This window comes from Corvus kubaryi, unplaced genomic scaffold (assembly GCF_017639235.1).
Source record: "Corvus kubaryi isolate FWS band 111438036 unplaced genomic scaffold, C.kubaryi_AGA036_p1.0 37322, whole genome shotgun sequence".
Classification (NCBI taxonomy): domain Eukaryota; kingdom Metazoa; phylum Chordata; class Aves; order Passeriformes; family Corvidae; genus Corvus; species Corvus kubaryi.
This window is the reverse complement of record NW_024581101.1, coordinates 3490414-3514771: the sequence shown is the minus strand read 5'-3', so window position 1 is coordinate 3514771 and position 24358 is coordinate 3490414. Positions and strand designations below refer to the sequence as shown.

Sequence of the window (24358 nt, the reverse complement as noted above, 5' to 3'; positions counted from 1 at the left end):
TTTCTCATTGATAACAATACAGAATAAAGCATCTCCCTGTCAGGGCTTGGAAAGCAAGGCCATAATTTATCATTCCACCTCCGCCCTCCCTCCCACCAAATCAAACACAGGTCTCCTCTGTAAACTTCCAAAAGGTACAACAGCAATATATAATCTCCACATACATAAAGTCCATTCCAAGCCCTCCCCAGCATTGCTGTTTACACTCAAATCTGAATACGTGTGGTTAAGTAGGTACACACATAGTGACAGATGAGGTCAAACACGCTTTTGGGGCATCTGAGCCCAGCAAAAAAACCACAGGTTTGTTAAATTTACTGCACAAACTAAAACTTTTCACTGTTTGGCGCATTCTCCAGTAACAAGCATCAGACTGTTGGGTTCAAAATGAGAACATAAATTGTTTCCTTGAGAATGAAACAAACAGCACAAGGATTACTTTTCAGCATAAATTTTGACTGTTTGTACACTATCACAGCTGCTCTATTTAAGGAAATTGAGTGAAAATCTGTTGAAATGAAAAGCAGAAGCATTCCTAGAATCAGAAAGTCTCCCAGAATATAACATGTGTTAACAGCTCTGAGGAGTTCAGCAATTTCTAGGACTAAAGCAGATCCCCCTCCTCCGTGGGGGTGGTGTGCTTCCACGTACATATGGACATTCATCCAGGAGATGCCTTAAAAGCATATGCCATCCATCCAGGAGCCCACCTTTTGTCCTAGTAGTCCAGGCTTTCTGTGCTTTTCGGTGTATAATCCGACTACAAAAGCAAATTTCTCGTGCAGTGAGGAGAGGCAGCCCAGCTCCCAAAGCGCAGCTTACCCCGAGCCAAGGCCCTGCACCTGGATCTGCGCCGCTCCACGCGATCCCACCCTGGGAATGAGCGGGGCTCCACATCTCGCCGCTCATTATGCACGGCTCAAAATTGACTTGCATTAAATTACTGTCACAGTGTTAGTGGATCCCTCCTTCAGCATATATTAAAATTTTATTTCTGTGTGTCAGCGGTGCCTCGCTCCCAGCAACATGGAAAGGCTGGTGGTAGAAGTTCTTTTTCGGAACAAAAATAACACCCAAGCCTACAGGAGGCTATGAATTCTCAGATCCTCCTTCCAACACTGATTCAAAAATGACAGGATATAGTCTTTTCCTTAATGAAAAATCTATATTTATCACTCTATTGTTCTTGTGTACTGATCCTACTGCTCTCTGAGGCCAAAGTTTGAATATATTGGATTTTGAAATAATAGCCCAAGGCTCTGAGATGCTGGGTCATGATACATAAATGATGAGAGGGTTGTTCCCTATTTCTCTGCTTCTTACCACAAAAACAAAATAAAAATTCCAGGATGAAAATCTTCAGAAGTCTACATTATCTACAAAGTGCAAATTATATGGGATATTCACAGAACTATAAATGATAAAATCAGACTATACTAAGAAAGATGATCTGCCTGTTCTAGGAATAAACCAGTAATTTGTTGCTGTAATACCATGAAGTAAATTCCTATTGTTACACAATCATAGATGTGACAAGCTCAACTTGTTTGGATTTTTAAAATCTTAATTCCAGTTGAGTTTGCATATAAATGTCTGAAAAGATAAATTCATTTAGGACAAAGATCCAGAGACTGAATTTATCAATCTTTTGTACTTCACACTTTGATTCTGAAGTGTAACAGGGGTTGAAAAAGAAGAAACCCCCAGCTATAGACTGTTGGTGCTAGGAGAATAAAGAGATAAAAAGCCTCATTTTTTTTCCTATAGAAAAATTTAAGACTGCTGTTATGCTGAAAACATAAAGGGGAAAATCTGGAAAGTATTTTTCACCTTCATCCCATAATAAAATAGAGTTACTATTACAGAGTTCTGTAAAGCTGCAGCTTCTATGCCGCTGTATTTTCAGGGTATGGGGAAGAGTTGCCTCTCTAGATTTTGCTGCTTGGATGTGTCCAACTTTCCTTTGACCTTGAGTGACTCTGGCTGAAGTTTTCCAAACCAGCCACTGAATTATTCATCTTGCCCCAGTAACCAAGAGAATTTCAGGGGGTCCTGTGGATATATCTGCTCTTGATGCTTTTTTCACCTGAAAATCAAGATCTGAGATTCATAAACTGCTGGAGCAGTTTAACATGCAGTACCCAGGAGAATTAACACCTTGGGGAGTTCCTGAGATTACCACAACACTAAGTGCCATAGAAATGCAAATGCCACTTAAGTTACAATTAGTGAACATTCTTTTTGAAAATTTAGTTTATGAGTTATACATATACAGTATAAACAGAGTGCATCTATAGAAAAATAGAACTAAAAAATAATGATTTCTCATGCAACAATCCATACCACATCATTTTGTCCAGGCAAAATACATTTCTGGGAATTTTCACCTGTTAAAAAATGCTTTGATTTCCAGAATCAAATGCAACCTCAGTTCTGCAAATCTCAAAAGAAGATACATGAGCCTCGTTCCACAGCACCAAGTGAGATGGATTCAAAAAAAACCAAACCAATTCCTCCTGCCAGGCACAGACCTGTGTCCAAGGGCTCCAACCAGGAATGGAACCAGCTCCTGCCTGACCAACTGTGGAACAACCCAAGGCTGTTCAGTCTACAGAAATGATTCCCAGAGTCTTCTAGGGCAGCTGCTGTACTCAAAGGAGCTTTGGAATGTATTCTTTTCATATTACCTATACTCATGACTTATTCTCTCCAACTGTCTCCAGTAAAATAAGTTGGAAGAAATTTATTTAAAATATGCTATAGGGAAAGGCTCTTCCCTTTAAAGTTTGTATTTTGCCATACAAAAAAATTATTCCATTCCTAAAAATTCATTTTTAACATCTAAAGCGGGGATCTGAGCAACCTTCCAGCCCAAAATAACTGCACTATGGAATACATACCTTACTTTTCTAGATTATTACATGTGTATCACATACTATGCATTCACACACAAAGTGAGTGATTGGTTTGGTTTTTTAATTAACTTTAACTGTTTACTCAAGGTGAATCTATTACCCCATTAAGTAAAAATTTTTCAGTACTGGGAAAAAAAAAAAAAAAAAAAAACAAAAACCCACACGGTCAATGCTCCTGGATACCTTTGCTCCCACTCCTTCACTTTTCCCCGGACAGTTTCCAAGATGAAAGTGCCACTTGAATCTACAGAGTCACACACCACTGCTTTCTGTGTGTCCCACAGACTCTTCCACGTGATTTCCAACAATCCCTTGCTAGGAATCATGCTGCTCCATGCTAAGAAATACTAGAACAGGTAATGTACATCCTTGTGAGCTATATTGTACATATTTATATACAATTTTACAAGCAGGTTGCTTGTACAGGTTTAGAGACACAGAGATATGACTCTGATCTCAAAGGCAAAGAGACAAGATCCAGTTGTGATATGTCTAATATTAGTATTTTCTGAGTTAAAGTAACTACATAAAGAGCCCTCAGGCAATCTGTTTATACTTAAATGGATCCAGAATTGATGTGCTCCGTTACTATTTCCCCCTATTTGCAGGGGGTTGAAGCTTAGGAGCCAAGTGAAGAGAAGACACGTGTACCACACACTTCATGAAGGGGGGATGCAGTTTAGGCACTCTCACTACCCCCAAACTACTGCTCTGTCCACTGCCAAAATCGGACATTAACGTCCTGCTATATTAATAACAATGCTAAATATCTTCTGCACGTATAGAAGCCTAGCAACTACAAAACTGGCCAAAGAATCCACTTGAAAAATACAAGATTAACCCTTCCCCAGTCCTGCTTCCCACAACACACGGCTGACAACAAGGATTTGTCAACTCCAGAGACTGCAGAAACCAGAGCAATTCCTAGAGAAGTATTAACCCACATGTCTGTACAGCCTTGAAATCCCAACTTCACCTTCTTACGCATCACTAATTATTTTAATGACTGCTTACTTCTCCTGACTCTTAAAACATGTAGAATATGATCAAGAGAGATTACTTTGGCAGAATGTACACTCCAAGAGTAACCTATGCACAGCCTCCACAGTTTAAAGGAGGATGTGCATCCTCCCAATATTTCCACTGGTTTTTCCACACACTTTCATACAGCTGCAATTTGAAAACCATTGCATATTCCAGCTTGAACAACACTGAGTCATGGACAGCTAACCACAGGTCCATGAAGAAAGTTGACCTCTGTAACATTTGTGAGTCATCAGAAGTACAAGTTCAGCAATTTCTGAAAAACCAAGATCAAAGATTGTAACTTTTAAGAAATAGGAGAGCTACCGGAATATATTGAATTAACCACACAAATATGCTCAGTGTGTCATTTCATGCTCATGCACTGTTAGGCACTGAGAAAGAGATGAAGCAGTGGGCACCCTACTGCTGTGGAAAGTAGAAACTACTGCTTTCTGTTCATCAAACTGGCGTTTCAACCATATGGGTGAAGAAAGATCTTACATTACGCTTGGGAAGTTCAAGGAAACTTCACCAATATGGCTTTACTCCATATTACCTGTAATTCCAGAAACTGTGCATCATGTACCGTACACTGACAGTCTGCAGCCTTGAATATTTAAATGTTCTACTATTTCTCAATATTTGCCAAAACCTCGGCCCAATGACAGGCTTATGTGTTTCTTCAAAAATATTCAATTACCCCAACCCACAATAAGACCACAGAAAGGAATTCATTTGGATTTCTAGACTAAATTAAGTTGAAATTAGCAGACAAATCAATAGCTACGACCATTCTCTTTAAGAACTCTCATTGCTCCTAAATGTCACAGTTGGCCTAGACATTACCACTGATACAGGAATCTACTCTAAGATCATGCTAGAGGAATGGCATAAAAGAGTTTAGTGTTCTGTGCAATAATTGTTTTAATATTTAAGTTGATTAATACTGAAATAGTCTTTGCCTTGAATGATTGTAAGAGAAAGAAAAGTCACAAAAAAAGGAGGAGGAAAAAAGTAGTAGGTATTAACTTTCCTGCTGTTTACTTGGGTATATAATCCTTTCCTTTATGAAGTACAAGACCAGTAATTGAAACACGCATCTCCACTTCTCTCACTGTGCCCTGCATGGGCAGTAATCAGAGAGGTCAAGACTGGCTTAAATTCTCTCACACTTAAAAGACATCACAATTTGACTGTGTTAAGAAAGGCTGCAGGATATTTTGCCAAGCATCGTTTATCTCAGCACAGAGAACTGGTCACTCCATGCAAGCCCAGCACTCCAACCACCAAGAGGAGGAACCCATGGGAGTAAACTTAAATGACTTAACACTTTCTGAACACCAAGAAAAATAATGAGATGGCTCCTCTACTGTACCTATTAATCGCTAAGTCCTAGAAAAATTCTTTCCTGTTCAACTCCTTGCAAGACCAACAATTCATAAAACACTTCACCATCTACCATCTGTTGTCACATATCATTACTCAGTGCAAACTGCCCAGTGGAGAGATAAGAAAAACATCTCAATGAGCAGCTGGGTAAGATAAAGCCCTGAGCATGTGCAGACACAGAAAAGAAAAAGATATCCAAGTCCTTACTGCAGATTACCTTCTTTGATTATGCCTAAGAGTTGGGAAATGGAGGCTACACACTACCAGAATTTTTAGATTCCTTGTTGATGTTAAAACCATCTACAAATAGTCTCTCAGCAGGTGCCCATCTCAGACATCCTGACCTCAGTACCACTGTCCTACAGACTAAAACACCTCTGCCAAAAGCCATCAGGCTTAGGAAATTCAGCCACGTAAAGAATGGCAGCTGGATGCTGTCCAGCACTCTCTCCATTGACTTATCACACACTATCAGCCTAAGTACAGAGCCTCTATTTTTATCTCTTCTTGTGGTGAGTATCTGGATCCAGCCAATCTAAAAGAAACAAAAGAAAGCAGTCTAGGATTGTTTGCTCCTTGATTACCACAGATCTCCTACCCAAAGAAGAACAGTTCTGCTCAAAGCCCTCACTGCAATTTAGAACCCTGATGGATTCCAGAACCTTTTAATCCAATGAGTAATCCTATGTTCTTTTTAAGTCTCCTATAATTCTTACAAAATGTATTTTAGACCTTGTGTACCAAAATTATTTACGCAAATATTCCAGCACAAATACTTTGTGCAAGACCTCTTCAACAAGGTGGTCTCATCCTTCCCTTTGAGAAGAATTTGGGGGGATAATGACAAAAATACACACAAAGATAGATGTGATTTAATTCAATCCTATTGCTGGAAGGTACAGAAAGAAATGCAGCCTCCCCATCCACAAGTGTTTATGAAAACATTCCACCAGCAATTTACGTCTGTGTCAGACAAATGGCAGAGGTGTCAGAACTTGCATCCTTTATGCTGAACCATCCAAAAACAACAGAGAAAACCCAGATTATCTGCCCCAGTCAGCACTTTAATTTTTCAAAATACGTTTGTGTGAGGTTTTTCATCTTCCTTAAATCCATGTGACATCCACCTAAGCACTAACAAAAAGATTATTTTGACATCGTTGCTTTTGGCTTCTCTTGGGGGATTACCTACCTTTGTACAAGTATTTCACACCTTCCTGGGAAGTTAAACTTCTCAGATTGTATCAGTAAAGCTGTGTCTGACAGACACAGGGGCACAAGCCTGGCACACAGGCAGGGAAGCTGAGGTTCCTTAATGAATGAGGCAGAGGTTGGAAGATGTCTCAGGGAGACTGGAAGGTACTGGCTACCTACATGTAGCATCCTATGAATCCATACACTCTCATGCATGAATACTCTCACACATTTATAAAGGAATTCTCATAGAGGAATACCTGAAATTTCACTTAGTCTCTAGAATATTCTTATTTTATTGGTTAACTGCACTTTAATCATGTTTGGAAAGTACAGCAATAACTGAGTAAAGGGAAAACAAGAACAAATACATTACCAAGCTCTCAGGGCTGGTGTGAGTTGGTTTGTTTTAACTTTATCAGGTGTAATAACACACTGATAGTTTGGACCCAATGTGGGAACGTGCCTTCAAGCAGGAGCATCTGCTTATAAAGGCCTGACTTACAAAAAACAGAATTTGCTCATGGAATAGGAAAAAGAAACACAGCAAACTGAGCTGTAAGCTCTTGGAGAGGTCAAGGCATGATTTTTCATATAAATATGCTTAAAATATAAATTTATGATCGCCTAAATATCTAAATTTAAAAGCTTTCACTCAAAGGGAAACAATAAACTAGGCACACTGAAGAGATGAGGACCCTCTTTACTTGGACACTTGTATTTTTATATTAAAAGGCAAAGCTGTTGGTATTTTTAACCAGCAGTTAAGTATTCAAAAAAAGAGAGACTGAGATATCTGAAGTATTTAACAGGCTCAGGACATCTACCAGTGCAATGACAAGCACTTTGACTGAAAAAACTTACAAATAAACATATTCAGTCTTTCAAATCATTCCATTACTAAAGCCAAATGCAGAGACACTTGCACCCATTGTTTATGAGAACTGGAAGAGAAAGTACTAAGTCAACAATAACAACAATAATATAGAATTTAAAGTTAATATGAAAAATTATGGGCAAAGATCAGACAGAAGAATTATCCTCTTATGAAAAACAGCACTAAAACAGGACTAGAAATAGCACAGCAAGCCTTTATTATTGCTTTTTGAACACATACACAAATTTATCTTGTACCGCTATAGTACTTTCAGCAGTTTCATTGTCAGGTCCCATTTTCTGCTTCCTCCGTTCTCCCCTTCTCCTGATTCAAAACCATCCCTTTAACACATCATTCCTAATTAGATGATTAGTGCTTGGAAGGGCAGGAGATAAGTCATTTGCATAATTTAATCATAAAAAGAAGTTAAAGATACAGATTTTGCTGTTCGTTTGTACAATTATCTTCACCAGCCTGGGGGGCTGAGATATTAATGTGATTAAACAGTATTTCTGCAAACAGGCAACTGTGTGTCCTCTATTAAAGCAGAGCTGGAGGCAAATGAAAAATTAATTTTAGAAGACAATCAATTTTATTCTACGTGACTGTAATAAATAACAGCCCATCTGCAGACAAGTCATTAGGCCCTGGGAGGCTACACGTGTCACAAAGTCTAAATGACACACAAGGCCGAATTTTCCACCAAAACCAGAGTCATAAATAGCCCACCAATGACCACTCCTGTTCAGAGAGTGCAAAGGATCTCCCAGAAAAGCCAGGTGCATGTGGCTTCCAACCACCAACCACCACGCGGGCTTGTAGAGTATCCACAAATACAGGGACTTGGTCGTTTACCCTTCATCAGGTTTTCAGTCTTTTCTGAATTCTGCAAGAATAAATCAAGATTTGGCTAAATAGCCAGGATGCTACATATGATACCATTACCTCTATGAAATGTACCTGTTAATTAAATACATAATAATTATCAGTTTACTACTTTTTAAACTGTTAAGGTACATAAAATTATTTTTCACTATTCTTTACATGCAGTCACCTCCACTTAGAATATTAAAACCCACTCCTCAATTAAAAATAATCCAGATAGTCTCAATGATATGAAATATGATTATGCTCCAAGTAAGGATTTCTGAATATCAGCAATGTACAATATATGCACAGCAACAAGTTTATAGTATTCACTCCAATGAAAATGTTTTCTATTTATCACCACTGGTAAACACTTCCCTCAATGGAAAAAGTGAATATTCCTATACACCCTGAAATCCCTGATTCTTGACAAGTGTTTACCAGGCAATGCAAACAAACATCTCTTGGCTCTCACTACTCCTAGCCCATGTAGTGCCTCTCATCACAAAAATGCAGATACACGGATTCTTTACTGGAAAGGTGTGGGGTTCCGTAATGAACTTTCTCTATGTCTATTTCCTGTACAAGTATATGGACTTAATTAACAAAAATCTATCCAAATATGAGATTAGCTAAATACACAGGGGACAGAACTGATGTCCCAAGGCTTGCTTCATTATACCACTTCCAAATTTGCACAAAGCATTTCCTGACGTGGACCTTAAATAACTTACAGATTAATTCATGGATATGCACTGAGGTTTGGATGCTTTCTATGCTGGCAATCCAAAAATCACTGAAATCAGTTGGAAGACTCTGGTTCTACAACAGTCCCATTACGGAATTTCACCTGCAGTGAGTCAAAAAGAAAGCAAAGCAATCTCCTCCTTCATGAGAGATCCAAAGCCTTTGTGTTCATTCTGTCTCCTCTGCAGTCTTACACAGAAAGCAATGGTAGGGTCAGGACATTACAAAAAATCAACAGCCAAAAAAGGAACTTTCAAATTTTGCCCACAGTCATACAACCAAACTAAGCAATCAACCCAAGCACTTAAATAAAATTACTCTTTGCCCACCTACTGTCTGTAAACTTGTTTACTAACACTCAAATTCTCATAGCACTAGACACTACAGGGAATTATTCTGGCAACAATCTGATATCATCAGATAAACTACTTCATGTGCATAAGATGCTAAAAAGAGCTTCTAACTAAAAAGCAGAACAGGAAACAGCAGCATCAAAAACCCCAATACAAACACCAACATCAAAACATGGTCAAGAAAACCTTAAACTTTTTGGCCTTAAAAGACACTTTTAAAGTTTTAAAGACAACTCAGCGACCAAGACAACAAATGAAACCTGCAAGCAGTGTCTGCTGTTTGTGTATTCAGTTATTGTGTTGTTTTCATGAATGACAGGTCAATCTAGATGAGCAGGAAAGATGGGGCTGTGTGGCCACACGTACCTGAAGATGTCAAAGAGAAATTCTGCGACGGCAAAAGATGGGGGCAAACGATCATCACAGAACAGACACACCCAGACCCTAATACAACACACTACTTAAATGAAATGCAGGGCTGGTAGAACAAGCCCCTTACATAGCTGGCTTACACGTGAGACTGAACAGCAGAGAAGCTCAACCCTGCCAGGCATTTAACTTTCTGTTAATACCTAAGTTTGAAAAAACCAATAAAACTATGGCATTTATACTATCAGAAACTTCACATGAATGAAGAAAAAAAGTTCTTATGACGAGTTTCTATCCAGATCAGAATATAGCAGTGTCAAGAACTCAGTCACTCAACTGACGTTTACTCAGTGAACACAAGTTCTTAAAAATGTCTTTAGAAGTCTAAAGCCATAATCTGAAACACTCTATTGCACTCTCTGCATTATTCAGGAAAGATGACTACAATAAATGTCTCACCAGTATTTTTTGTTTTGCTTTCACACCAACATGAATAGAGATTCTCTCCTTTAAGGACGAATAACTAAGATGGAGCAGTTTATTAGAAGGCTGTGGTTGTGGGGTGGGAGAGGGACATGCAAACTAAAACTCTGAAGAAAGCATATTAAAAAAGGGCAAGGTAAGTGGATGACCAGAAACTCTCTAGCTTAACATGCAAGAGGAAAGTCATTCATGAAATTACAAGACACAAATGTTTCTAAGTTCCAGCAAGAAGAAACAGATTTGTTTGAAGCAAAAATCAGTTGTGGAACAAGTAATGCAATTCATAAAAACAGAGCAGAAAGAAGTGACAGCGATTCTGGTTCTGAGACAAGAAATCTTAGTTCATACAACAGTGGAATCAATTAATGCTCTTCAGCACTACTAACCATGAGAACAAGTGAGGTTCGCAGTGTGTTCCAGCAACAATTCTTCCCAAACCCTTGCTGAAGGCTCCTGCAAGAGGCCAGGTGGCTGTGGCTGCTGAGAGCAGCACATCCGCCCTGGCACACAGGCACAGGTCGGGCACAGCACACACCTGGAATGCAGCAGGGGAGCAAAAGGTGCAGCCAGCCTGGACTGAGCTCTCTGCAAACAGTCAGCCAGCCTTGGAGGACATAAAAATGATTTTGTAATGGCAGGATGCTCAGCTCAAGGTATTTTACATCACCTATCAGATACATGAACTGCCATATAAAAAAGCCCAACAAATAAAGCCTTACAAGCAAAAAGGCTCCCCAAATCTACAAATACATCTTTCAGCAACAAGCTCATACAACAGTGGGAACTGAACACCGAGTTCATTACCCTGGGTCCTTTTTCAGTATCCATAATCTGCTCTTGTCTAACTGCCAGCATTTTACTACCTTGCTCTGCTCTGGTTTTTTATTGTTGGTTTGGGGAGTTTTTGTGTGTTTGGAGGAGGGGTTTTGGTTTTTCTTGTTTAGACATGTATGTTAAGTTTCACTGGAAAGACTTGACGTTTTTCCTGCTTCTATTTTCCTGTATTATCACAGCAGCTCTTTAGAAAATTGCCCTCCTTCAGCACACAACAACATTTAGAAGTATGAGGAGGAGAGGAGGCAGCTGCAGACACCTGCGGCCCCGAAGAGAGATGCCTTCATCAGCCCCACAGAAAACAACAGGGATAACATTTCACAGACACAGGACATTCTCTGATTAACTGTTATCAAAACAGTCTATTAGCCCGCATGTAAAACTTGCACTAGGCAAAAACAACCGCTACACACGTAAGGAAAGAATAACGCATAATATTTTAAACATGCTGATTAGAGGTTCTAAATGAAGCTCAAAATATTTCTTCTTTCAACTAGCTTTATCTCCTTAATTAGCAACTCTTAAGTTACTGTAACACACAAGTAACTAAATCCCCCTACTGGCACAACCTCTGTGCCAGGAGCTTTCTTTACAGCCATGTGCATTTTTTTTAATTACAAATATACAAATATTCCTCTCTAGGGGCAGTGCAGAATAGGACAAGTCGGCTCCTCAGCACACACACAAAGGATTTCAGGAAATCATTTGTGAGACAGAGATGGCACAAGATGACATGGCTGATTCCCAGGAAGGACAAACACAACAGCAGCATGTCTGTACTGACCTGCCTGAGTGACTCATCAGCAGGGCAATGACCCCAGCAGTGGCTGCCTGTGACATCTACTCCCAACTCCCCCGGAATCCAGCAGTCCCAACAAAATCTTTCTTCCACAGCACAGTTATTTCTACTCTGCAAATAAGTCTCCTAGAAAGGCTGAGCGTCAATCCCTGAAAATATTCAAAATCTAAATGGAGAGAGCTAAGAACAACCAACTCCAGCTGACCCTGCCGAGACAGAGGAATTCATCTAGACCACAGAACCCCTGAATGGTTTGGGTTGGAAGGAACCTTAAAGCTCATCTCATGCCACCCCCTGCCATGGGCAGGGACACCTTCCACTATCCCAGGTTGCTCCAAGCACCGTCAAACCCAGCCTTGGACACTTCCAGGGATCCAGCGGCAGCCACAGCTTCTCTGGGCAACCAGCACCCTGAACGTGGCCTTCTCCAGCTCCATGAGGTTTGCCCAGTCCCACCTCCGCAGCCTGCCCAGGCCCTCTGGACCCATCCCTTCCCTCCAGGGTGTGACCACCCTACCCAGCCTGGGGCTGCTGCTGAGGGCTCCATCCCACTGTCCCTGTCAGGGACACCAATGTAGAACAGCACCAGTGCCAAACCCGACCCTGAACACCACTGCCCACCGGGCACCACCTGGGTATCGAGCAGCTGATCGCAGCTCTGAGCCTGACCATCCAGCCAATTCCTCACCCATGGTCCATCCATCCAGCCCACATCTCTCCAGTTTACAGAAAGGGATAGCCATGATCTCAAAATGCACCAAGATGACCTCAAGAGGACCCTGCTAACCTCAACAATCCTGTGATTCTGCAAAATACGTTAGATTTGGAACTGTACACACAGCATGAAGTAACTCTGATGAACCTTTTAAAATAAAAAGTGTTCTAATTCCACTGTCCATTCAGACTTAAAAACAGGAAAGAAAGAAGTCTTGATGCTTTGTTGATTTGAAATACCACGAGGGCATCCCAGGCTAAAAGTTCTCTTGCCTCAGACTGGACAGAATTGGATTACATGCTGAGAATGTTAGCCACTTACACTATGACAAGCATAAAAAGAAAGTAAAGACTTTTAGTAAGGACACCAAGGTGGCCCATACAGCCCCCTAAGTTCATTTAGCAATTTTAGTTCATGCCCATAGCAAATGCAATTTAAACTGAATTTCTGAATTACTCTAAAGTCTCCCTCTCCTATAAACGTGTACAGCGAATTTTCCAAAAATCAAGGCTGATTTCCGTAGTTGACAGCTTTGGAAAAATCCAGACGTTTAGTTTAAATTGCATCATATATAAATTTGCATGTATGTAAACATTTTATCAATGATTATGGGTATATATCAATGGCGTAAGTCCTATACTAAATACAACTGCCACTTTCATTCACAGGGTAGCTGAAATGCGTTATCTGATAGAATATGAAACCCTGATCATACAAGCCTATGGCTGGGAACAACAGTGAGGAAGACTAAGAACAGTGAAAGCAAAATGCTGCTGAAAAACAGCCCTGAGATTCTTTTAATGAAAAATCAGAGCTACCTCTGCTCAAAATACTGTCGTCCTACCAGAGACAAAAAGGATGCGGGGGTGGCACTCAAAGGAGGCAGCACAACCTCCTGGTATGAAGCTCATTTCCGTGTCTGAGCACAGGAAACCCTCAAGTCTCACAAGGTGTGAGATGTATCAGGTTGAGTCTTGAATAACTGCAAGTGCATTGGTGATGCATAACGTGACATATTTCAGTACATTTTAGTCATAAACAGACTGGACTTACTTTTAGACCAAATAAATAGGTAACATCTTGATTATACAAACATACTTTTCACTCAAAGCCCCTGAAGTAATTTTTCCTCTGTCTTACAGAAGGAATACAATCAAGAAAAAAACTAAAATCATTCCAGGAGATGACCTCAAAATTCTAGGTCTACCCTACACTTTGTATGTCACACACAACTACAGCCAGTGTTAAGGGCAACTGAACCATTTAACTGAAATGGAAAAATATTTCAAAATATTTAAGATTTCACCTGATTCACTGATATGATACATCAGAGAAGGCACCCAGCTCAAGGAGCATAGAAAACTAGTCGCCTTGCTGGGAAAAATCTGAAGGAACATATAGTAAGGATCTTTTCAATACTTACATTCCTATAAAATACATTTCAATACTTCGGTGACTGTATGCCAAATCCTTAACTAATACTGTCACTGTAAGCCTTTCAATTAATGACAATATTAATGGAGCTTTATGTAGCATAGATAATAGTGCACATGCATAATATAGCAAGATACCTCAAGTTTTACACATTAGTAGTAAAAAAATCCATTAATAAAGAATAATCCAACAAAAGCTCTGTTTGTCATGGCATTACCATACTTTTTAGTGTAAGAAAAAAGGAGTCTCCTTCTTAAATAACTACTGAATGCTTGGGGTTCTAACATATTGCTGCAAGCTATAATGGTTATAACTGTTAATCCAATACACCTTTTATACAAACCCATAAACACACGAGTGGAAAAATAGCACAGATGTTCATCTCTAATGCAATTTCCATTCAATTTCCTAAGTGCAGTCCCCGTGTGCAAACTAGCTTAACATTATGTTTAGCTTGCAAATTCTTTTAATAAATAATGAATGCAATAAAACTGGTAGATCAATGGCAAGCTGAGAAATCATAAAAAAGCCTTTTGTGCTCATGCTGTTGCCGATTTCAAACTTTAATCCAGCTACAGATCAATACTACTTTTTCTTTTTAACCCATCCCATAGATAGCAGACAGAGTGGATGTAGGTTAAATGCCGGTACCAGATATCAATTTCCAGAAACTTGATAACATCAGGCACAATTGCAATCGAACATTTTATACCTTATCGTAGCAACAATATACACTGCTAAACATCACACTTAAGCCACTGCACAGTAATAAAGGGAGCACATTAATTGGGTTAGGTTCTTACTTTCTGGAGAAGTGGCATTTGTGAGTGAGTCAAGAAAGGCTCTGACATAATCTATTTTAATGAGCAAAATGGGCTCAGCGGGTCAAAATGTACTGACAAGGGAATATAATCTCCCCACGCCCGCTAGTGACAATAAACTTTATACACACACACACAAAACAACAACACGGCTGCGCTACCAAAAATTAAAGGCGAGCAAAGAAATTTCTGCTTTACAGGATTCGGATATTGGAACCTTCTGGGGCAGGTATCAAAGCACATTAGTTAATAGGTATTGGTGTTTCTTACAGGTTGTAGAATGGAGAGAGAGGGGAAACCCTATTACTGAGTCACTTTGGATAGCCCTGTTTTACCAAGAGGGAACAAAGATCAAAAGCATGTAGCCCTGAGGGACAGTTCTAATATCAAGCAGGATAAATCTAAATCACTAAGAATCATTACTAACTAACATACTTGTGCTTGGGAATGCAGGTTTAATCGGGACATATAAAAACCTTGCCTTGGCTTACACCAAAGGAACACATCCCAGACAGCAGTTAACCCTGAAGTAGCCTCATTATGTTTGGGACTGATATTAGCACCATGTATGTAAATAATCATTGAAATTACGCATTTCCATACAGCTACAGGTTTTATTACACTGATAATCACACAAAGAACTTACAAAAGCAACCAGCTGGGAACTTTCCACATTTTAAAGTAAGGATGTGGACAATTTTGTGCCTGGAAAGGCACAAAAGAGACTCAAGATCCTACATTCAGCAAGTAAAAGATCAAACCCAAAAAAAACAGAAACATGTAATTCTATCAAATGCAGGATTCGGTAAATATGTCCTACCTTTGACAAGAAGGGCTCAGATCCTAGAAACATTTTTAAGTTCTTTGCCCTTGTTCTGGCAAATGGCCCCTGACATGAAAGGGAGGTTCACCTCAGCAAAGTCAAAAACAGGGACCTCACAGCCCAGATTTCAACACCTTTTTAATACTGATCCTGACGAACAGCCCTTACAAAATGCCAATTCCTGCCTGAAAGCAGCGAAACAGACAAGACAATTCTTTAAAACATCTCACGAGGCTCATTTGAAATATTTTCCGCAAAATTACTAAGGTAGGTAGAGACTAGTTTCTCACTCTGAGGCCACTGCCATACAACAAACCACTATTCTTTAATTCAGTGGGTTTTGCTGTGCTCCTCAGTCCTACCAAAGTTGATTTTCCCTGCCTTTCAAACCAGTGCACAAACAGAGGCTGCGTGTGCAGCCACAGCCCCAGCATGAGAATAATTCCCCATCTACAGAGCTGGTCCCTTCTGGAGGCTCTCTGAGCATAATGCTATTGCCACACATTGATATATTGGTGAGAGAAAGGCAAATATAACAATGCTAAAGCTTAAACTCATTTGAATAAACTGTGAATTTCTATTACATATATTGTTTCCTTTATCAAATTGGAACTACTGGAGCAAGAATACCAAGAATGCCAACATAAATCTAGATCTGTTACAGCCAGTTTCTCCAATTTATTCTCAGAAGCCTAAAAGACAAAAAGTCAAAGTTCTTCAGTGTGGAGGAAAGATTAGGAAAAGGAACATTCCTGATAATTTTTTAATTAAAATAAAAGTGCCACAGAGAGAGAGACCAGGTTTAACAAAATGATTGCACAAGATACTATTTTATCCTCTAAAGAAAAACAAAGATGTCCACAAGTGGTTTAGTAAACACTAAGGCATAAAAGCCAATAAAAGCTGTGCATAGCCTATGTGGGAAATAGATCTTCATTACTCATGGCAGAGTACTTTATACTTTGTGCAATGTTTTCCAGAATTTAAAACCTTTCTACAAAGACACATTCCAGCCTCTTTTATGATTTGCGTTCCACAGGTTCTGAGATAATGGATACCAGACTGAACTGACCCAAAATTAACAGTGATCAACAACTTCTCCAATATATCTGGCCCTACATGGAGAGTAGTAGCAGAAACATAATAAACAAGTATTTTAAATCCAACAGATGTTGAATGCAGACATAATTAACTTTAAAAGAAAATTCTTAATGAGGTAAAAAAAGAAGAAAAAAGAGAAAAAGCCTTACTTCAGGCTGTAATCAATTTAGACACAATGATATTCTATTTATAGCAATACTTTTAACATGTTATAGTCTTATATTATTTATTCGTATCATTTCTATTACAATGAAATATTAATGCTGAGAAAGTGGTTACTCTATTAAGGAGCTATCCTATGTTTAGATTTTAATATTGATCTCCACTATTTGGGAATAATTAATCATTCTGTAAGAATCTGCATTTGCCTGTGTTATAATACAATCAGAAGTTTATCATCTTCCCCACAATAATGTCAAGATCAAATTTATATTTTGACCTATTCCTAAAGGCAATTTAGTTATTCCAACAGAAGGGGGAAAAGGGGATACCGCCACTTTAAAAGCTTCAATCTCTTTGACATTGCTGGCAGTGTATGGGAACATTAATGCATCTGTCATGATAACAAGCTAAGAATAACATCTAGACATCAAACCGAGCAGAGAATCCATCTGAAGTGATTCATTCAGATCTGTCTCATTGATTTATTAAACACAGGGCAACATCTGCAGCCTCACAGAGCCGCTTGGCGAAATTAATGCAAGATCAATTCAAATGGAAAAAAGTGCAAAAGAGATAAATCAAAACACAATTTGCATGCAGTTCCACAATCAGGCTTATTGGGTGCAAATGCTCAATTTTCCTCCCAAAGCAAATGAGTTTAAATGTTGTTTTATCTTTGTAGAATTGTGTGATTTGAAGTGACAGTGAAGAGTTCTGCAGGTTGAAATGGTGAAAAGAAAAAAAGGAGAAGAAATGCTTGCAAAGACCTTTTGAATACGCAACAAGAATATCATTAATACCTAATTGTTTAGCTTTTTTGTCTTCGCTACACAAACACAGTATTTTTCAGTTGTAGAAGTCTCAGTAGAAAATTACATATGTATTATGCATATACACATGCAGGAATCATACAAATACTCCATTTTAGAGGAAAAGCATGTTATACTTCAAATGGGGAGCTCTAGTGCTATGAAGAAAGAAGGGAATTTCAATCAAGGGTTCTCCAGATTAGATATGCATCTGATGAAAATATTCAAGTATTTTAGGAGTTTTGAACAGGCACAGACTTTAAAGATACCCAAAAAGAAAGAGGGATTTTTCCAAAAGCACAACTGCACTGCTCAGAAAGTGGGAAAATTCCTTTCTCCATCTCAAGCAGAATGCACTCTGCCAGTGATCTCTCTCCAGAGTGTTTGAAGTGAGCCTCCTCTCCAAGGAAGACAACTGAAAAACTGATCTTTCTGTATTTAAAAATGCTAACACCTCCAAAATTCACAAATTTGGCCAAGTCTGAATGCAAGCTAAACATCCACTTAGAAGTTTATGGACAATCAGATGTCCACATTTCCCATCAATATACAGGAAGCTGTGTGCAGTGCTACATGGCTGGATTGCTTTAATTATAATCTTGACATCAGTCTCCTAATAAAAGACAGAGTACTGCTGACTATAGGGTAGCTTTTAATAGTCAACATGACTAGACCCTCATTATCTCATAAAATTAAATGTCTGCATTTACTGCTTAAATTCATTTCTAATGCCTTTTATTGTTTGTGAATAGCCGAAGTAATACAAAATATTAGCTTAACTGGTTACTTTAAATCACAAAAAATATGCCATGCACTGAAATGCTCTTTTCTGGAAAGTGTTCTGACTATTCACTGAATAATCCAGACCAACACTATGCTTTTTTAGTGGTCAATAGCATCCATCACACATAGAACCCTGCGGAAGAGGTTGTGATCATACTCATACAATCCTGTTTTTCAGGATTGACGTATGCACTATCATAAACACATTCTTACTACAGTTTTAAATTTCATTTTAAAAATAAATCCTCATTACAGTTTGCTGGCTTTTTTTAGTTAAGTAAATGTTATGCTTTACTACTAAATTTAAGCATGCCTCCATAATTTAAGTGATCTTCTAAGGTATTGCCCATCAGGAGCTAGATTTTGTCGCTATGTTGTACTCACTTGAAGGTGGGACCTGTAATGAAATGAGCAGTTAGTTTCATTTCACAAACGTTGCTTGCAAATTAGAGTGCATGGTGCTGGCTAACAACAAACATTTTAGGAACATTCTGTAAACATGCTGATGAAAATTTAAACATTACAGGTGAATGTACTACAAAAAGACACAGGTCAAAACTGCTGGACATAGTAACTCCTGTTACAGAACACAAACACCAAAAAACTTTCGCCCACGAGTGTATTTCTCTGCAGCTCTTACTAGCTCTGTAGACAAACTCTACTAAAAAAATGCAGTCGAGTAAGCAGCAGAAATAGAATTTCTCTCTTTTTTTAGTTATTTATAATTGCTGGTTTGCATTCCAATTAAAAAACTTACTATAAGTGCACACTAACATAAGAGACGTCGACTTTTACAAGTCAACCACCAGTGAAAATAATAATACCTAGCATTTCTTACTGCTTTTTCTGGCAGCTCTTGAGTGTACTGCAGCATTTCTACAGTAGACAAATACAGATATAAATCCCTATCAAATAAAAAAAAAAAAATTAACTACAAAAGCAATGCACAGTCTTCTGAGTGGAGAGCAATATTTCTAAAAGACCATGTATTTTCAAGCCTTTACTTTCCAGGTACAGAACTAAATATTGTGAGCATGTCTTTTAACAGTTCTACTGTATTTGATTTGTTTTGATTTGATAACATGCACTGCAGTGCTCCCCAGGTCACTTCACAGCAAACAAAAATAAATAGATTATTCATGTATTTAACTATTTTTACCCAACATTCTCTCCAGTAAGTATGGACTGTTCAAGGGAAATAATAATCTGCAAACAAAATGAGGTATTAAGCATTTAATTAGCATGGCAGAATACAATTAACATTAAGTTACAATCCTTGAGCAAAGTTTCAGGTGTGCTGATAACACTCCTCATGCCTTACACCTGAAACCGTGAATGCAAAACACATTGATGTGAGCAGGTTCTTCCAACCAGTGACATTTTCATGAGGCATAAACAAACAAAATGTAAAAGGATCTGCTATTCCTGAACAGATAAAAATAAAATGTTTTCATAGCAGGGTGGGGAGAGCTTGTGCTTAAGCACATTCAACACGTGTGAGTCTCAGCTGAGAGCTCTGCCTGGGGTCAGACGCGGTTCTGCCCTGCAAGAGCCCCCTCACACTGCTCTGCCTGATCTCCAGCCTTTCACCAGGGCTCCGTTCCACTGACTGCTCCTTTCAGCCCTCCTGGAGCATCACTCGGCTCCTCACCTACAGCTCCCCCGGCCACCCTTCCCACTGCTCCCTGCATTACCCATTCCCTCATCCTATCACGCCCATAAGTCTTTATCAAAGAGAAAAGGAAAAAAAAAAGTTGTGAAATACAAGTTTTAAACATTTAACACTTTAGCATTTCAAGACTTTAAATCACTGGTTGTAAGAGAGCAGAAATCATTAGACTGCATCTACAGGCTGCATCATCAAATCAGATCCTGTATTTCTCTAATGGAAAACTTTGGCACGGTCACAGAAATTAACGAGATGTATTTCTTTAACCATCAACTTTCATGCTAGTCGAGTCTCAGAAACACTTCACAGAAGCATTTACATGCTAAATGTGCCCCTTAGTAATCTAACGTATATGAATAAAATTAATATAAGTCTCAGACCTTACTTCCAAACCCATCACTTTAATAAAGCAGCAGGTGTGATGTCATCGAGGTGCCTCACATTGAAATAGGCAGCGGGAGAAGGTGTTACATAGAACAAGAGCAAGAAAAAAAAAGCACATAGTTCGTATTAACATATCTAGGAATTAATCTCTAAAACGTCACCTGTAATATAAAGTGATTTGAAACAAAGCAAATACTGCATTCAAGAATGACGCCCGGTCTGCTCCTGCTTCAGCTCACAGCAGCAAGAGCAGGATCAGGCCCCGAACTGGCACGAAATTAAGAAAGTTGTTATTAAAAAAATAAAACCCCCGCTCAGTGCTAAGCAGGTCGAAGTAGCGACACAAAGCCCAAAGTTACTGAACATTTGCACGCTGCAGGTCGGATATCGTACCCAAAGCTCGCTGAAAGCGTCTGTAAAGAAAGTTTGCTGCCACAGAAAGCAGCAGCACACTGACATGCAAATGTTTCTGGAGATGTCCCTCACCAACTGCTGAAGCAGGGAATGTCATCTCCGAAGTCCCTGCCTTACACCCTGCCCCACGGCACCAGTGTTCCTGCCGAGCCCCGAGAGGGTTTTGTGTTTATTTAGATCATTATCATTTCTAAAGGCAGCAGCCATGAGGTCACAAACCACGATTATAACCCCAAGTATGCAGGACCCAGCAGGGATCCGGGGCTCGGTGACCGAAGCCGGGCAGGGCAGGGGCTGCGGCCGCTCCAGAGCTGCGAGTGCGGGAGCGGAGCCGCTCCGGGGCACCGGGACCCGCAGCCCCTGCCCGGGCACCCGGCCCGCACCGCCCGCGGGAGCGCCGGGGCCGGAGCACAGCCGCGGCTTTCAGCGGGACAACAATAACGGAGGAAACTTGTGTGTTTCGGGGGTTTTTTTAAGGAGTGTTTTCGGGAACTATCGGCTTTCCCTGCTTGGAGAAAAGTTTGGAGACCGGCGCGCGGAGCCGCTCCGCTGCCCGGCGGTGCCGGCCATCGCGGGGCTGATGGAAGCAGGGAAAGTTTTCCATGTCGGCACCGCCGCATCCCAGCCCCGCTCCCCCTCAGCCCCTCGGTGCCCCCCACGCCTCCCTCCCCCGGGACCCGCGCCCCCGCCCCCAGCTGCGCTCCCCGCGGGCCGGCCGGGGGCGAGAGCGGAGCCTGCGCTCACCTCGCGTTGGTGCAGTCGTTGTACAAAGTTTCGAAGTCCTTCCTGGTGATGAGCTTGCAGCGGTTGACGCCGGGCTGGATGGCTCCCAGCCCGCGCAGGATGCGGACCTGCTCCACCGTGCACACCACGGGCGATATATCCAGCCGCTTCAGCTTGGTGTAGACCGTGTGCAGCCCTCCCACCAGGTGCTTGAGGAAGAGATCAAAGACCTGCGGCAGGCAGATCAGCTCCTGCCCCTCCACGAGGAACGAGGCCACCTTCACCCCGTGCAGGTCGACCATCTTACACTCGTTGCCGCCGCCGCCACCGCCGCCCGCGCCGGCCCCGCCGCCGCCGGCCGAGAGGAAAGTGTTGACGAGGCTGTTGGTGAGGCGCGGGGACTCCGCGGGGCTGGAGTACAGCGGGTCCGCCCGGAACAAACCCGCCGAGCCCCCCGCGCCGCCGCCGCTGGAAGTTGCGGCAATGACGGGCGGCGCGGACACCGCCATGGCCGGCGCGGCTCCCCGCGGCTGTCTCAGCCCCGCGCTGCGCTCCGTGCGGTGCCGCCGGACCGCCGCGCTCCCGCCGCCCGCACGCAGCGCCCAGACCCCTCCCCAGCGCCGCCGGGGGAGAGTGACGGCGCCCTCCAGCCAATGCGCCCCGCCCGCCGCCAGCGCCACCGCCGCGAGTGGCTGCGGGCGCGGGCGGGGCGGGGCAGCGCCGGCCGCGCACCTGGGGCGGGGGGCGGGAGAGAGCGAGGGCAGCGCGTCCCTGCGCCCGCAACTCGGGGCAAAGTTTCGGGGGGGACCCTCGGGCCGCGAGGGGCTCCTGCTCTACGGGCTGGGAGAAGGTCCCGTTCCCCGAGCTGTGACGGGATCCCGCGGGGCTCCCCGGGCTGCGATGGGGTCCTGCTCCCCAGGCTGTGATGGGGTCTCGGTCCCCGGACCGGGAGGGGGTCCCCCGGGCGCTCCCCCGCGCTCTGAGGCAAGGGAGCGGAGGGGAGGCGGTGCTGGGGCCGTCCCCATCCCTTCCCCGGGGGGTTGGAGCGGTCGCTGCGCCCTGGCACGTTTGTAAGTGCTAAAACACCTGTGCCCCGCCACAGCTGAAGGGAATGGGGAGAGGGGGTGGCGGTGCGAGGTTCCGTTTGGTACATGAGACAAACGCGGACCGGGAACGCACCAAGCGCCGTGGCACCGGCACAGCACAGGAGTGCGGGTCCGCGGCCTCTGAGTCAGGCCTAAAGCAAGCCGAGCCCCTCCAGAGACGGGCACAAGCAGGACGGAGGGAGGTGTGAGAGATGTGGAAGTTTGTGGTCACTCGCACCAGGCAAAGGCCGTTTTCGGGAGGTCTGGCACGCAGTTCTCTGAAAAGCCCAGCCTCGGTGCGGCATCGGTTGTGTTTTAGCTTCAACGGGCTCGGCCCTCTCCTCCCGCAGCCTCCAGAAGCACCGTGTGGTACCTCGGTGTACGAACATCCTGGGAGCCGGGCACATCCTGTGCCTCCTCCACCTGATCCAGGGCAGGTGACACAAGAACTCCCAAGGCTTGTGCGTCCCTTGTCCCTGAACAAGTGGAACCGAAGGATGATCAGACACCCAGCAGACCCAGGGCACGCTGGCTACATTGGTTATTTGCTTCTCACCCTCTCCCAGTGTTACATCACACCTCTTTTCCCACCCTCTTCCCGTTTTTCCTGTGTTTCAACATCCCTCTTGCCTGCTTGTTCCCACTGGTTTTTATTCTTTATCTTTCCTTCTTTCCTGGTCCTTTAACTTTTTCACTCCCCTCCTTTTCTGTTGTTGTTTTTAGCTTTCTCCTAAGGCATTCAACAAAGCAAGCAGAAGAGAATAAACAAAACTTTTTCAAGTGGATACTAAGCAAGCAATACCAACAGAGCATTTCAGCTATTTCCATGATTCCAGTGCCTGTGTATGCCATCTTCTCTTTCCTTTTGTTAGGCTTGCTTCTTTAGGCACCTTCTCTGCGAAGTTTAATGTTTTTGCATTATGAGTAATCCCATTTTAGATGAAAGAAGATGACTGTGTGCTAACTAAATTGCTATATTTGTGAACATAAATGATCTTAAATTACACTCCAGAGGAACCTCCCCTTCTCCCCATTGATTTTATGTGTTCTGAGAAGCCTGGCCACTGGTTTTAGGTCTCACTGCCTGAAACCAAGGCAGAATTTTCACATAACTTAGTTTAAATTAATACTTTCAATAAGAATTCTCATATTTTCTGAACTAGTTTCTACACCTTTTTAGGCTCAAATCTTAGACCGGAAGCTCTGAGGGGCAGGAGCTACTTACTTTGGCAAAATATTCAGTACAATCAAGCTCTGAACTCATCTGAGATATTTATACACTGGAAATTATAGAAATAACAAATAACTGACTTAGATAGAAACTTTGGTGCATTAATTTTCTGAACATAATTGCTATTAAGAGATTTAATAAATCAGATTCAAACACTGCCCTTTTAAAGACTTTTTTTTTCCCCTTTGAGATTAATGCGACAATCAAAATCCACCATGAGAATTCCTTTCCCTTTTTGACTTTAATGTCTTCCATAAGCTAAACATATTTCTAAATAAGACCGAATTTTCGCAAGGCCAGAGGAAGCCTTGCGCATCAACACCCAGCGAGTTGGAGTGGCATGAAGCAATA

General features: G+C 41.7%; 1 protein-coding gene across 2 annotated transcripts in view; it reads right to left on the bottom strand.

Moving 5' to 3' along the window:
• DACH2 (dachshund family transcription factor 2) overlaps positions 1-22268 on the bottom strand; it is a 249477-nt gene extending 227209 nt beyond the window's left edge. Inside the window, exon 1 of one of the 2 annotated variants that reach the window (XM_042029275.1) lies at positions 21713-22268. In XM_042029275.1, coding sequence (XP_041885209.1) covers positions 21713-22200 — 488 coding nt within the window. In that variant the 5' untranslated portion in view covers positions 22201-22268. The remainder of the gene's footprint in view (positions 1-21712) is intronic. The other variant, XM_042029274.1, reaches the window with a different exon arrangement.
• Between the last annotated feature and the right edge of the window lie 2090 nt (positions 22269-24358).